Here is a 16,107-nt window from a genome sequence, read left to right as displayed (position 1 = left end):
TGATAGAAAGCTTGATAGCATAAACTATTCCTCTAGCATACTGTGTCTTTCAGGTGAGAGCAGAGATCAAAACTTGAATGGTTCTGAGAGATAAGAGAAAGCAGGGTACAAGGAAGTTAAAGTCATCTGAATTTGAAAAATATGGGAAGTTTGGACATGATAAATGTAAAATAACTTTTCATTGGTAGGAGAGGTTGCATTGAGAGGCCATCAATTTATCACAAGAATAAAGCCTAGAATTTTCTTTTCTACCAAAAGCTATTGAGATATGAAAAAATGCCTGATTAACAGAACATCTGCAGAAACCAGTAAAGATTCTAAAAATGTAAAAAAAGAAATGAACTTAACATCCTATAACTCCAACGTACCAGATTATGAACAAATTTTTCCTGATTACATCGAGATACCTCACCTTTCTTATCCTGAACCAATACTAAGTATACTTACATGGATCTATATCATAGTTCTTTCGATTAGTTTATTGTCCACCTATCACCTAACACATTACATCACTGAGATGCTTCATCATAGATCCATGATCTTGTTTTTGACACCCTACAATTCTGGATTATATGACCATAAACCTTTTACCACATCACCTGAACTGCTGGAATATTTAGATATATCATCATGGACTTACCAGCTTGACTTATTTCAATGCTGAAATACTTCATCATGACCCATCATCCCATTGGGGCTGTAGTCAGAGATGTTTACAGCCAAACATTTTTGCAACTCCATGTTCAATTAGTTGATTATGGGTTTGGCTGCATTGAAAAAAAATGAAATCTTCATTCTTTATCAGTGTGAATGTTTATTTCCTGACTTGTACCCATGTGTTACCCCAGGGGAGAAATCCAAATATTGTCTACAGACTGACACATCAGTCCAATCACACACAGCTGTTCCAAGTCACACAGGAAGGGCTCTTACTTGCACGAACAGATCAACTGCACGCACAGGAGAAATACATGATACAGGTATGAGTAGACTCCAACTTTAGCTCTAAAACTAATACTTGAAAAGTTATTTCTCTGCCACTTTTAAAGTAATTTTTAGGTCATAAGTCTGTAATTCTTTAACATTGATAAGCAGTTCAGTGAAGAGAACATTTTCTCCCTCCAGTTCTTTTAATACATTGTTACAAAACAAGTTACTAAATTTTATTTTCTAAATTTGTTCCAATCCTTGAAGAAGATCTCAGGCCTGAAATTTTGGTAATATGTGTATTTTTACCTCCTATGGACTCTGCGAGACTGGCTGAGTTCCTCCAGCATTTCTATGTGTTTTTACTAAATTTTGTTTGACTTGTGTATACAGCTTGTTGGAACTGACAAAGAATCAGGGGATGTGATCAGTACCAGGATCCAAGTTGAGGTTCTTCATTCAAATCAGCCAGGTAGGCCTGTCAACAAAGTCTCCTGCTCTATCAATTGTACATTCCTGTACTATAGCAATTTTAGCCCAGTAATGATCCTAAATCTGACAAATCACATGGTCATTGAGACCTGTGCAGGAGTTATAGATAATATTTTACCTATCGTGCCAAAAGGCCTCCACCACTGGAGGTTTTCCTTGTCATGTCTGTCAATTGACTAATAGAAAGAGATTAACAAATGTGATTAATCTGTGCAGTGACTCACAATGATAGCAAATATGCCAAAAGGTGCTAAACAAAGACAAGTGGCTTGCCAAGGTTAAACAGAGTGACAGGAGTCAAAAGCAAAGAGTGTCAGAAATAGGTTTGAAATAAATAGGCATGGAAGAATTATCTCAGAAATTCTTTCTCACCCTCGTTGTCTTTGTGTAATAGGGTGAGTGCTGTGGAACTTGTATGTAAAACTGTGGCAAATATCCAAAATTATTGGTCATAACCCTGATGGCAACACCACCACAACAGTTTCAAAGAAATTATGAACTTTTGGTTCAATGTGCCTACATGGGTGCCAAACTTAGCTCCATACCCAAACCCAATTCCCCAAACTGGCAGTAATGGAAATGATATAATCTTGGAACACAACCAACCCTCTGGAGTATGTATCACAGAGAGGGCCCATATGAATCAGAATCAGGATTTATTGTCATGAACATGTCACGAAATTTGTTGTTTTGGGGCAGCGTCACAGTGCAAACATTGATATAAACCACATTTCAAAATAAATAAAAATAGTGCAAAGGAAGGAGAAAGAAAAAGGCAAAGTGAGGTAATGTCTATAGTTCATTGTCCATTCAGAAATCTGATGCCAGAGGGGAAGAAGCTGTCCTTATATCGCTGAGTGCTCATCTTCAAGCTCATGTACCTTTTTCCCCTGGTCGCAGAGTGAAGAAGTCATGGCCTAGGTGGTGGGAACCCTTGAGAATAGAGGCTGCTTTCTTGATACCGCCTCTTGTAGATGCCCTTATTGGAGTGAAGTCTGGTGCCCGAGATGTCGCAGGCCCAAGTTAACAACCCTCTGGAGTGTTTTCCTGGCCTGATCATAAGTACCTCCACACCAGACAGTGATGCAATCAGCTACAGTGCTCACCTGTAGAAGTTTTCGAGAGTCTTTGGTGACATACAGAATCTCTTCAAACTCCTCACGAAGTATAGCCACTGGCGAGCCTTCTTTGTTATTGCATCGACATAGAGGCTCCAGGACAGATCCTCAGAGATATTGGCACCCAGGAATTTGAAGCTCCTGACCCTTTCCACTGCTGACTTCTCGATGAAGACTGGTCCACGTTCTCCTGGTTTCCTCCTGAAGTTCACAATTATCTCTTTGATTTTGCTAATATTGAGTGCAAGGTTGTTGATATGACACCACTCAATCTTTTTTTACAGTCCTTCCTTAATTTTCCAGAGATCTAATTTTTCAATGGTATGCAATTGTACAATGTTATACGTTTGAGAAAATGAAAGCTTCTGTACACATCTTCAGAAGCCCCTGGTTTTATGATAGGGTACAGAAAGTACTCCAGAAGTTAACAGATCTACTTTGCAGACATTCCTTTAAAACGCCTAAAAAACTGTGTTTTCCATTTGAAGTATTGCCCAGTCATTTAATAGGGTCCACTAAGCAGCTTACAATTGCTGGATTTGTGTTGAACTTCCTTCTGTTTGACATGCTGCACTGACACGAGCAATCTATAGATGCAGTTTATATTCTGCCTTTAAATGTGGCTGGATGACCTGAGGCTACAAGGGTTTTCAGGCACATTGTTAGATCCTCAGCCTCTGTACTAGAGTAACAGCATACTCTGTGGATATTACATTCCTCACTGCTTGGAATTTAAAAATATTTGTTCTTTGCAGAATTCAGCAAGAAATAAAGCATGCAGAATTTAAAAGGGTTGATCATTAAATATGCTGAATCATTTCAACCACACTGAAGGCATCATCAATAGTCAGTTTCATGCAAGTTTTACTCCCCAATGCAATTATTTAAAGTTGTTAATCTACAACTGAACTTCCCATTACCTGCACACTTTGTGTGAAAGTGCAGGATAACAATGGTCCTATTTCCAGGAACTCATGACTTGATTGTTAAACTGATAGATGTTTGTTTTGTGCTGTTGCTAGATTGAATATAGGTAATTATTTGCTGGAAAAGATTAATTTTATTCCAATACCAAGGAAAACAAGAGAATGAGAACCATTCTATAGGTAAGGAACACCTAGAAAGAATTTGTTGTATATCCATGCACTTAAGAAGCCAGTCAATCTGCCCTTGGTTTCCTGATATAAATACTGGCAGTAAAACTATATAGACATGAGAAAGAGAGATATGTGAGAGGCTGAGACAGATAGAAGGCAAGAAAGGTAGTTAGCATAGTGGGTACAGGAAGGAATTAAGACGAAAAGCATTTTGAATTGTGTATATGCATTCTCCGAAAAAAATACTTGCTGTGCCTATTTCAAATGAAGGTGCATAGTATGCTTCCTCCTCTCCCTCCCATTGTTTAGACCAGTTGTAATATTCCAAGATATCATTCCAGGAGGATAGCATTTTCAAATAAACTGTCTAAGGTTTCTTAGTACAATTTCCTGGCTGAGAGTTCCACTCAGGATTCTGATATTGTGGATGCAAAAGATGTTGATATGAAATTCAAGTGAAAATAAAAGATTTCAAAGTAATACTTGATAAGCAAAGTGATCTGCAACAATTTTAATTACAAGAAATGTTCTTAAGTGTTTAACGAGGAATATATTTTCTTACTGAAAGAATAGTGCCAGAAGTTTTCAGGTGTAAAGTAATATTTTAACTGTTAGAAGAAAGCCTGCAACACAATTGTACAAATACAGTCTTATTGAACAGTCCCAACCAAGAAATCTCTATGGAACATCTGAATATTAGGGATGTTAGATTCTCCAGCTATCCACAACAAAATCTTATTTTGCTTCAAAATATTTGAAAACTCTAGCATTGCTTCCAGGAGATTCAACTCATCTTTTATGAAATTTTATTATCCAATGCCTGTTTTTCCTATTAATACACAGTTCCATCTGGACTTACCAAAGAAAGTAGAAAATACAGTTTTAAAGAAATGGGACTTGTGGGAGGAATCACTGCAGTACTATTTCTCTTCATTATTTTTGCACTTGCTCTACTCATACGTAATGGAAGAGAATGGCACAGGCATCGCAGACATAGAGGCATGGTCGCCATTGAACAAAGCACCAATGTGGTAAGATATCTCGATTAAGTATGGGGAAAATTCAAGTGGAGCATAAAGCCTGGCACAAACCTGTAAAGCTGTATCTCTGCTGCAGACTAAATGATACAGTTTGACTCATGGAAACTGACTCCAATCAAGGCCATACTAATGGGATGAATGATTTGTTTACAGAAATTCATTATCTTCCAAGTGATCAAATCACTTGTATCTAGTTTGCCCTTCATGTCACTTTTTCCCCATTATATAGCATCTTCCAGACCTTGCCCATTCAGATAATGTGACTACATCCCTCTGAAGCCTCTCTGCAATTTTTGTACAGTTAATAATGCCACTGAGCTTTGTATTATTGGCAGGCTTACATAAATTTATAATACTTGATGCTGCCATCCAATGATTGATATAAGCTAGGAACAGCCAGGGCTCCAATACTGATTCTCTGGCCTTGAAACTTGAAATAAGCAATGTGTATTCCTATTCATGCATGACACAAAAGTGTTGGAGAAGCTCAGCGGGTCACACAGCACTGATAGGAAATAAAGGGTGACTAACGTTTCAGGCTAGACAAAGGGAAGGGCTCAGGCCTGAAATGTGGTTACCCTTTACTTCCTATCGATGTTGCGTGACCTGCCAAATTTCTCCAGCACTTTTATGTATTATACTATAACCCCAGTGTCTGCACACTTTCCTGTTTAACATGTATTCCTATTCTCTCTTTTCTGTTAAACATAATTCAATAATAGGGCAGCATAGTTAGTGAAGTGGTTAGTGGAACTCTATTACAGCGCCAGCGACCCAGGTTCAAATCCAGCACTGTCTGAAGGTGTTTGAACATTCTCCCCATGTCTCCACGAGTTTCCTCCGGGTGCTCGGGCTTCTTTTAATTTAAAATTTCATTTACAGCATGGGAGAAGCTGATTACAGCTTTTTAAACCTGTGCTCTTCAATTACACCCAAATTAACCTGCAACTCTGTACATTTTGGAGAGTGGGAGGAAATTGGAGCACTGGGGAAACCCACACAGACATGGAGATAATGTACAAACTCCATACCAACCTTCAAAACATACTTGGGTTGTAGATTGTGGGGTATTTGGACAGCATGGGCTATATGTTTAAATAAAAAAATATATACTAGTAATATTACATCAAAAGCTCCAACCCAATATCAAGCTTAACAATTTAACTACATTGACTATTTGTATGAGTCTACTCAAAAGATTGCAAAGGATGCTTTATATAATATTCAAAAATTTCACATTAGTACACAAAGTATCAGTCCTTATATTTTTTAAATTAAAGATGTGACTTAATAAAAACAGATAATGTTGTCAAAACATCTTCAGAGATTTTTTTCTTGCATGCTTGGTTATATATATAAAACATCAAGCTCTGGAGCAAATAACCAGTAATGTAGTGCCTCCACAGACCACCAATCCCGATCTCATACTATAAAAGATGTTTTGGTTTCCATTTCACATCTTTCTTTGCAGATAGTCACAGTCTCATGAATATTACTGTCGTTTTACTTATTTAAGACTTTCATGTACCTGAAAACAAAAATGTTGGTATATAAATTAGTAGGAAACAAGGAATTACAAAATAACAAAGAGAAAGGATATATCACTTAACTGTACAATACATCAGCAAATTTAAAAGCTACTTCAAAGTATCATGCAGCAATTTAACACATATCTGTTAACTAGTCAGGTAACCAAGAGCAAATGGTTATCAATGAATCCACAAAATAACCAGGAGCAACGAGTATCAGTGACTCAACCCATTAAGTTAACTATGGACATTTATGGTTCTATGAACTGTAGTATGCAAATTCAATCGTCTTTCATGCAATTATCCCCAAATCGGAAAATAGTTTGTGAATTATGCTACCTCTGGCTATAAATTGTCAACAGGCCACTTGGTGAGTCAAGGCTTAGCGAGAGCTACATTTTATATTTGTACATGACCAAACAAATATGTGTCAAAGAATTATTTAAGGATCAACGATTGTCCTAACTGGGAAAAAATTATTCATTTTCTCCCCCTCTCTTTCTTGGCTCCTTTTTCTTTTTGTTGACGACTCGGTGTCTGTCCTCAGAGATTAAAGTGGTTCCAGATGGTGAGTGAGAATTCAATTCTTTATTCTTCCAATGTTTCTCATTTAACAGAACTGATTATTTAAGGGATGTAATAAGATAGATGTATGCCTAATTCATCAAATCCAGTGGTCAACAAAATTGAGATGGAACTGACAGGCATTTACTGAGAAAAAAAAATCAACTAAGAATTATGTTTTGCTTATTTCATCTGGTGAAACAAAATGTTGTTTTCTAGTTTAAAATAATGCCAAATCAGAAATGCCTATTTGGTCCAGTAATCCTGTTTGATACAAGGTCCTTTGCACTTACTGTATTTATAATATTGATTTCTCCCATAAAATATTTTAGAACTTTTCTAATCTTTGAATGAGCTATCAATTAAAAGATTTTGGAGCTGGGATCCTGGGTTTAGTAAATCGTGCCGTGGTTTCTTGATCTATACCCTTTGTTAGTAAGATCCCACGATTTTATTTCCCTTTGTTTTAAACCAGCAATTTACGGAAATATTCTGCAGCTAACTCATTCCATTGATGGCTGAGTGTTGAGAGAGCTTCCATGGAGAGAGGACCTATGATTACTGTGATTTTCACATTAAAGAGTTTAAGGACATGTATTCTGAGCCTAACTTGTCTGTGTGATTCATATACCTGCAAATTTGCAAGACAAGGATAAAATGGCAAAAAAAATGAAGATATAAAACATTCTCACTTCACCTACTTTATCAGCATTTCTCCTCTGTTTCCTTTCTGCAATTCAGGATAACACCAACAAATCAGTGTCATCTTACAGTAATTTGGGCTGCAGAAATGAAGGGTACAGAATTGACAAAGAGGAATCAAATAATGAATGTGCCACCAGCAATCTGGGGAGAATCTCAAATGTACTACTTGATGCTGCAGCAGTTCAAGAACCAGAAAGTATGGTCAAAGTCATAATGACTAATGGAAAACAAGTGCAAATCACTGACTGTAAGTCTGTGTGTTTCAAAAGTAATGTAATGGCAAAAAAAAGTCATACCACTCCGAAGCATCAATGTTCAGAATGTAAGAATGAACACGACAGAGTATTTGAAGATTACTCATTACAAAGTGATCTGCAATCACCCAGAAGAGCAGAGAACAACTTAGAAAAGGCTGACATGGAGAAGGGGATGCACCATGAAAAGAAGGTGGATATTTCTGAATTCATAAAGGATACAGCTCATAAAGAAGTTCAACATCTGGAAACTATGCTGGAAGAAACTGGATGTTCAGTAATGGAGGAAGACTTTTCAGACGATTCATCTGTAGAATCAAATTGTTCGACCTCTGCCATCGGACAAGAGATTCAAGAAACTGCAGAGCAGAAACAACCAATGCCCTCCCCAGAACACGTGTACCCAGTGACTGCACCAACAGGACAAGCACACGTAAAATGCTCATTAAAAGCAGGTGCCCTGGATCCAAAGGTACAAATTGTAATCACAGAGCATTCAAAAGGCACAGATTACCCAGCCTTACATCAAACAACAGCAGATGAGCATCCAACAATTGCAAAGCAAGCAGTAGCAGATATGCCACTGGCAATACCACTGGTAATTCAGCCTCCAATATCAGTAATTTATGCAGTATCCACAGAGAATCCAAGGGAAGTAGATTATCTCATTCCAGTGGAACATCCATTAACAGTACAGCATCTCGTGGAAGTCACCTCTCAAGTATCCACAGAACAGCTGCAAGAAACGAGTCGCCCTGAGGAAGTGGAGCAGAAAACACTTACAGAGCAGCCATTGTCTGGTGAAATAGCAGTTGGAAATCCAGCGGCCATAGTAATAGAAGGATTAGTCATTCAGTGTCCAACAACAGGAGTGACTATAGAATTCCAAGAGGATGGAATAAATGCAAGTAAAACATCCACTGAAACTTCAGGAGTTACTGCAGAATGCCCAGAAACTGTAAAATGTTCAATACCAGAGATGACTACAGATTGTCTGATTGAGGATGTCCTCAAAAAGAGACTAATAGCAGGACCAGCTATCGAAGGTCAGTCAGCAAGAGAAGTAATTGTAGAGAACGTAGCAGCAGGGGGGTTAACTACAATTGATACAGAGGAAGGAGTGTCTACTAGAAATCACAAGAAAGCCAAGAAGAGTTCAGTATTGACCAAACAGCATGAAGAACAAGTATGGAAAGCTCAGTCATAGCCACCATTCACTATCAGTAGAAGGCATGAATCCAGAAGCTAGACAGCTAGTAGTCAAAGTAGCCAGACATAGTTCAGAAGTTACAGGTGCACCAGCATTGGATTAGTCAAAAGATGCGGCAAGAAAAACACTTCTGTAATTTTAGCATAGAGTATTCCAGGTGTTTTTCAGTTTTAACCAGGCTACGATGAAGAAACAAATACTCTCATACATTTCTCTTCAAGAGATCATCAGACTCCACTCACTTTAGAATATTGCTGAATCATCCACTATATGAAGAAGATAATGTAGAATTTACCTAACGTTGAATAAACAAGAAATAAAAACAACTGAGTAACTCTGAAATATTTATACACTTTTCCCTTCACACATTCCTTAGCCAACTATCCCTCCCCATACCTCTGAAATATATAGTCTTCAACAATACAGTATGAAAATCTCTTATCCAGCTTTCATTTGGGACAGAAGCATGAAATGTCTATCATTTAAAACTCATCCCTCCTCCACCATACCATTAACCTGAATATCTGAATTCTCAATGCTGTGAAAGACAGTGTGCCCAAATCAATTCTGCTATATCCAAAATGGCTGAAATACTGAAAAGCCCCTTTCAAATTGCAGCACCTGGGTAGCCCTCCTGGGACCCGGGTGTAGGGGGGATCTACGCATTAAATTGTCAAACCGGTGACCCAATAACGCATCACACACTCACCAGAAGTACTGTCGGATGTTCAGATGCTGGCTGTCCGATGACGCACACAAGTGCTGATGTCAAAGGAATAAGCGGGTCAGCCATTTTCATTTTCATATCAACCGTGGACAAGACCTAGGTAAGGTTAACTGGGTTCCCTAACTACCTATGAAGTAGGTCAGGGACCCTGTTGGATTCTGATGGGGGTGGACTCGGTTGGACCCTTTCAAGCTGCCGCGTAACTGGAGCGCTAACCATGTAATTTGCCTGGTTAACCCCATTTTACACAGCAGTTTAAAAGGGCCCATTGATAGAAATACATTTTTGTTACAGGATGGATGAACAATAGTGAGAAAATGCAGATGTTTGATCAGCTTCTGAAAGAAGATAGTTAATTTATCCTTGAAATTTGGCTGCCCCCTGGCATGGCCTGTATTTATTGAGAATATGAGTGCTGCTTCTCTCATGCCTGCTCCCATTGTCCCTAGTATCCCTCTAAACCAGTTGTTTTCAAACTTTTTCTTTCCACTCACATCCCACCTTAAGTAATCCCTATGCCATTGGTTCTCTGTGATTAGTAAGGGATTACTTAAGGTGGGATGTGAGTGGAAAGAAAAAATTTGAAAACAGCTGGTTTAATTGTACCTGATTGATTTGTTATGTGCTCAGTTTGATAACTCCAAAGGAAATGAATAATGACAATTAGTGTGTAAGAGTAAAGAGGTGTTGATGAGGCTCTATGGGGCACTGTGAGACCTCATTTGGAGTACTGTGTGCAGTTTTGGGCCCCTTATCTGAGAAAGGGTGTGACGTTTTCGGAGAGGGTGCAGAGATTTACTAGGATGATTCCCAGAATACAAAGGGCTAATGAATGAGGAGCGTTTGGCAGATCTTGGGTTGTATTCATTTGAGGAGATGAGAATGAGAGGAGATCTCATAGAGGCATTCTGAAAGGTTTAGAAAGGGTGGATGTGGATAAGATGTTTCCCTTGGTGGGTGAATCGAGGACAAGGGGTCATAGTCTGAAAATTAGAAGTTATCTAATTAAAACAGAGATTAGGAAGAACTTCAGCCAGAGGGTCGTGGATCTCACTGCCGCATTCAGCAGTGGAAGCCAGATCACTGGGAATATTTAAACAAGAAATTGACAAGTATCTCATTAGTGAGGGTATCAAGGGATAAGGGGAAAAGGCTGGAAATTGGAACGAGTGTAGAGTAGCTTAGTGTAGATTTACAGAACAGACTCGATGGATGGGCCTAGTGGCCTGGTTCTGTTCCTTTGTCTTGTGAATCTTGTGAAAATATTTCAGTAACAATTGGGTCGAGAACAGCGGTTCTCAATCTTTTTTTAATCACTCACATCCCACCTTAAGTAACCCCTTACTATTCATAGAGCCCCTGTGGCATAGGGATTACTTAAAGTGGGATGTGAGTGGAAAGAAAAAGTTTGAAATCACTGCTCCAAGGAACTGGTCACACTGACCATCTGAGACTAACCATGTTTATTTGTGTCGATGAAATACTTGTCCTGCCTGTCTTTTGTCCGTAAGTCTGGCTGTCTTGTCTGTGTGTTTTGCACCGAGGGCCGGGTCCTGCTTGTACAATCGGATGACAAGAAACTTGAAGTGGGCATTCTACCTGACCCGCAGTTAATAAGAATCTCAGGGTTGTAAGTGATGTCATGCATGGACTCTGACAATAAATCTGAAGTTGACATGGCTGGAGCATGAGGCAGCCCCAATGTAGTCACCATTGAAAGGGTGGTGGTGGGGGGCGTGCCTGTGTCGTCTTGCAGCATGGAGGGGGCGAGTCGTGCACCTTCCTGTCTGCAGCCTGTGTTGTGAAACCCGGAAGGGCGGCAGGCAGCAGCGAGAAGGCGGCGTCATTTCACCGGCAGCCACTTCTGGTTCAGTTTGAAACTCAACAAGTGAAGTGGGATCTCTCACATCCTCTATCTGGGAGCTGCTCGAGAGGGATTTTATTTTAAGCCACCCACGCTTCCGTTCTGAGTGTCGCCGGAGCGAAGACGGCGAGGGAGAGAGAATCCGAACCGCGGAGCCAGATCCAGGTGAAACGTCGCGGCGCTGAAGAAAACCTGGCGCAGGAGCCGGGATCGGGGAATCGTTCACAGCGATGTCCTTGTGACCGGTCCGTCGCTTGGAGATCCTCAGCCAGGATTCGCGGTAGGAAAACTTTTAACGCCTTTGGAAGCTAAACTTAAAACGAATTAATTATCTCTAACTTAGGTGAACTGTTTCCGTGTTTCCATGTTCTCCGATGCGTTTGTTGACGGTTCCCGTCACCGATTTACTGGTTCCAGGTACTGCGAGCTGTCAGCCTATAAATATATATATATATAGTTCCTGTTTTAAACGTATCGTTTACACGTTCGGACGATCCTGTCAATTCCTCGCAGAATTATGAAGAAAACGGGCCCTTCGGCCCAACTCGTCTCTACCGGCCCACCTGAGTCAGTCCCATCTGCCCGAGTTTGGGCCACGACCCTCAAAATCGTAAGTAAAAACACAACCTGGAGAGACTCGGCAGGTCAAACAGTGCATCTTTATGTTAGCAAAGATAAAGATCTCGAACCAACGTTTTGGGCTTGAGCCCTTCATCTCCATACCTTGATGTCGGTTCTGTATCTTTCTTTGCTAATAGAAAGGACACTGTTTGACCTGCTGAGTTTCTCCAGCTTAGTGTTTTTACTTCAATCATGGTGTCTGCAGACTTTTGTGTTTTGCTTCTTCCCTTCTAAATATTTTTTTAAATCTATGTACCAGTCTAAATGTCTTAAAGGTTGTAACTGTATACAACTCTACCACCTCCTCTGGCAGTTTGTTTCACATGCCTACCATCCTGTGTAGAAAGTTGCCCCTTTGGTCCCTTTTAAATCATTTCCCTTTAACCTAATTCTGTGTCCTCTGGCATGGGGAAACCTGATTATTCACCTTGTCTAATCCCTTCATAATTTTATATGCCTTGATAAGACCACCCCTCATATCCAAGCATTTTCAGTGTCTCCTTATCACTCAAGGCCTCCAATTCTGGTAACGTCCTTGTGAATCTTTTCTACACCTTTTCCAGTGAGTGACACATTCCCTACAGCTCGGCAACCAGATACTCCCTGTGATCTAAGCAATGTCTTGTACAGTTATAACAGGACATCCAATTCTTTTACTCAATGTTCTGACAAAGTGAAGTTTCCTTCTTCATCATGTCTACCCGTGTGGTCACTTTCAGAAAACTATGTACCTGTACACCTAGGTTTCTCTGTTTTTCAACACTCTGGTGTCTTGCATTAATTGTGTCTGTCTTGCTTTGGTTTAACTTCCATAAATGCAACTCCCTGCACATGTCTAATTTCGTTAGCCCATTTTTCCACTGAATCTGGATAGAACATAGAACAGCACAGACCCTTTGACCCTCAATGTTATGTCAACCTCTATATTCCTACTAAAAAAAATGAAACCCTTCCTATTTCATAACCCTCTTATTCTTTTGTCTGTGTTCCAATCTAAGGGTCTCTTAACTGCCCCTAAAGTTTCAGTCTCCACCACCACCCCTGGCAAGGCATTCCAGGAACCTACAACTCTGTTTTTTTAAAAAAAAACTTATCCCTGATATCTCTCCTCAACTTTCCTCCCTTCACCTTTTAGAGATATCCCCTGGTGTTTGCTATTCCTGCCCTGGAAAAAAGGTGCTGGCTGCCTCTGAGAATCTTGTAGATATCTATTAAGTCTCCTCACATCCTTCTTCAGTCCAAAGAGAAGGTCCAAGCTCTGATCACTTTTCCTCATCAGACTTATTTTCAAATCCAGGAAACATCGTGGTAAATCTCCTCTGCACCCTCTCCATAGCTTCCACATCCTTCCTATAATGAGGTGACCAGAACTGAACACAATATATTAAGTGTGATCTCACCAGAAATTTGTAGAGTTGCAACATGACCTCTCGACTCTTGAACTTAGTCCCCCTATTAATGAAGCCCAGCATCACGTTGGCCTCTTAACTAACCTATCAACCTGAATGGCATCCTTGAAAGATGTAAGGATTTGGATCCCAAGATACTGCTGTAATCTTAGATAATCTCTCTCACTGTCCACCAGTCACCAATTTTGATGTCATCCCCAAACTTGCTAACTGTGCTGATCACATTCGACATCTTCATTAGTGACTTGGATGAGATCAAAGTGGACACAATCCCAATCGCTGATAACAATCCTCCATTCAGGAAAATCTATCCTCCCGTAGCACCCGTGACACTCATCACCAAATTAATTTTGTATCCAATTCTACACAATACAAACTTTCTCACTAGTCTATCCCGTGGGACCTTTTCATATTATCCATATTCTCCTGAGATCGCCAACCACTCCTGATACTCTGAAGGTGATGGAGAATTTTTATCTTTAAAGTTTGCCTTTATTTTTTTTTATTTTAAATTTAGACACAAAATGATAACAGACCCTTCTGCCCCACGAGCCAGTGCTGCCCCTCCCCCCCATTAACCTACAACACCTGTATATTTTGGAGGGTGGGAGAAAGCTGTGGTACCTGTAGGAAACCCACCCAGACACTGGGTACAAACTCCTTAAAGACAGTGCCGCACTCAGACCTGAATAACTGGTATTGTAACAGCATTGTTGCTAACCACCATACTAACCATGTCATTGAGAGATGGGTCCCTCAATGTTGGTTGAGTTGTGGAGTTTCACTGTAGGAAGGTGTTGCTGAATAGCAGGAGTAGCTTGGTACAGGATCTTTTTTATTTGTTTTGCAAATGTCACGAGTAAGGCTCATTGTCTTCTATTTTTTTCACCAATAATGAATTAGTGCTTTGTGCACACAAAAAGTGCCATCTGAATAGTGTAACTGCATAACTGATGTTTGAGTATCTGAGATTTTGGAGTTAAAGCAATGTCAGTTCCCATCCATTAGTTCTACTCTAGGAAGATTGCTGGAAATCTGGTGCAGAATTACTTAGAGAAAATTTTGAGAAATTAAGCCTTGCTTGATACTGCATCGGAGTTGGGTATATTGTAGGCCTGGTCATTAACAACACAGGTTGCTTGAAATCAAGAATTAGACATAGGATGGAGTCAAATGTCAGCAGCCTGTTTAATTTGAAAAGGATACTCCACTGTTTCTTCTTGATTAACAAAGTCAAAAACATGTCCAATTTTGGTTTCCTAACTTCGATTGAGTGTACTGAGATTCGCTCGATTGGCTCCAGGGGTAATAGATTTGCTTTATGAGGAGAGCAATATTCTCTGTTGTTTGAAAGAATGAAAGATCTCATCAAATATACAGAATTCTAAGAGGCTTGACAAGGATAGTTGTGAGAAGATGTTTCTATGGCCAAAGAGTCCAAGACCAAAAGGTATTGATCACTTAAGATTGAGATAAAGGAAAATTTCTCAACCTTTAGAACTTGCTATCCCTGGTTAGCATTCAAATTGCTGTTCTTCAGTTTATTAGATTTTTAGGCATCAAGGAAATTTGGGAATAGGGCTGAAAATGGCAGTGAGATAGGAGATCAACCTTAATCTCAATGAATGAGAGGATAGGCTTAAAGGCCCCAAGGCCTACTTGTGCTCCTACCTTTCGTGTCCCATATTATCACGTTACTGTTTGTGGAAGCTTGTGTCCAAATTGGATGCTTGTTTCAGTAGCATTTCACTGGCTTTAAGGTTCTTGGTGATATCCTGAAGTCAGGAAAGAAGGTATCAAGGACGGTCAATAAATGTTGAATTTGTGCAATTTTAGGAAAGCTTAAGACAAATCTCACATGCCAGTCTGGCTAACAAAGTAAAATTCCATAGGATCCAAAGTTATCTCAATGGCATTGAACCATAGAACATTACTGCCCTCTTTCAGCCCATCTAGTCCATGTTGAACTTTTTTTCCTACCAAGTTCCATCGACCTGCTTCTGGACCAAAGCCCTCCCATCCATGTACCTATTTAAATTTCTTTTAAATGTTGTAGTCGAATCCACATCAACCACTTCCGCAGTCAGCTCATTCACACTCTCACCAGCCTCAGAATGAAGAGTTCCCCTTAAACATTTTAGCTTTCACCCTACATCTATGCCCTCTTGTTCTTGTCTTGCCCAACCTCAGAGGAAAAAGCCTGCTTGCATTTACCTTATCTATGGAGATTGAAAACTTGCTGAATGGTGCACTAACAATAACCTTGCACTCAATGTCACCAAAACTAAGGAGCTGATTGTTGACTTCAGGAAATGAAAGCCAGAAGTTTCCAATCCAGTGATAATTGGGGGATCAGAAGTGAGAGGATGACTCACTATCTTGAAGGATCTTTCCTAGACCCAGTACACCAATGGCATCATGAGAAAGCACATCAGCACCTCTACTTCCTCAGGAGTTTGCAACAAATTTTTAGAAATGTGTGTTGGAAATTGTGCTGACCGGCTGCATCACGGTCTGGTATGGGGACACCAATACCCTTGAGCGTAAAGC

At 39.8% G+C, this 16,107-nt stretch overlaps 2 protein-coding genes across 11 annotated transcripts in view; both read left to right on the top strand.

The window, feature by feature from the left end:
* LOC138748491 (uncharacterized) overlaps positions 1-9,262 on the top strand; it is an 83,429-nt gene extending 74,167 nt beyond the window's left edge. For all 5 annotated transcript variants that reach the window (XM_069908811.1, XM_069908809.1, XM_069908810.1 and 2 more), the window contains 5 exons: positions 849-980; positions 1,321-1,399; positions 4,478-4,665; positions 6,751-6,771; positions 7,509-9,262. In XM_069908811.1, coding sequence (XP_069764912.1) covers positions 849-980; positions 1,321-1,399; positions 4,478-4,665; positions 6,751-6,771; positions 7,509-8,933 — 1,845 coding nt within the window. In that variant the 3' untranslated portion in view covers positions 8,934-9,262. The remainder of the gene's footprint in view (positions 1-848; positions 981-1,320; positions 1,400-4,477; positions 4,666-6,750; positions 6,772-7,508) is intronic.
* Positions 9,263-11,461: 2,199 nt separating this feature from the next.
* The window catches only part of LOC138748576 (interferon regulatory factor 6-like), a 41,859-nt gene continuing 37,213 nt past the window's right edge, over positions 11,462-16,107 (top strand). For all 6 annotated transcript variants that reach the window (XM_069909001.1, XM_069909003.1, XM_069908997.1 and 3 more), the window contains exon 1: positions 11,462-11,807. The gene's annotated coding sequence lies outside the window, so the exon portion shown is untranslated. The remainder of the gene's footprint in view (positions 11,808-16,107) is intronic.

This window comes from Narcine bancroftii, chromosome 13 (assembly GCF_036971445.1).
Source record: "Narcine bancroftii isolate sNarBan1 chromosome 13, sNarBan1.hap1, whole genome shotgun sequence".
Lineage (NCBI taxonomy): Eukaryota > Metazoa > Chordata > Chondrichthyes > Torpediniformes > Narcinidae > Narcine > Narcine bancroftii.
Note: the sequence above shows the minus strand (reverse complement) of the source record. Positions and strands in the feature narration are given on the sequence as shown.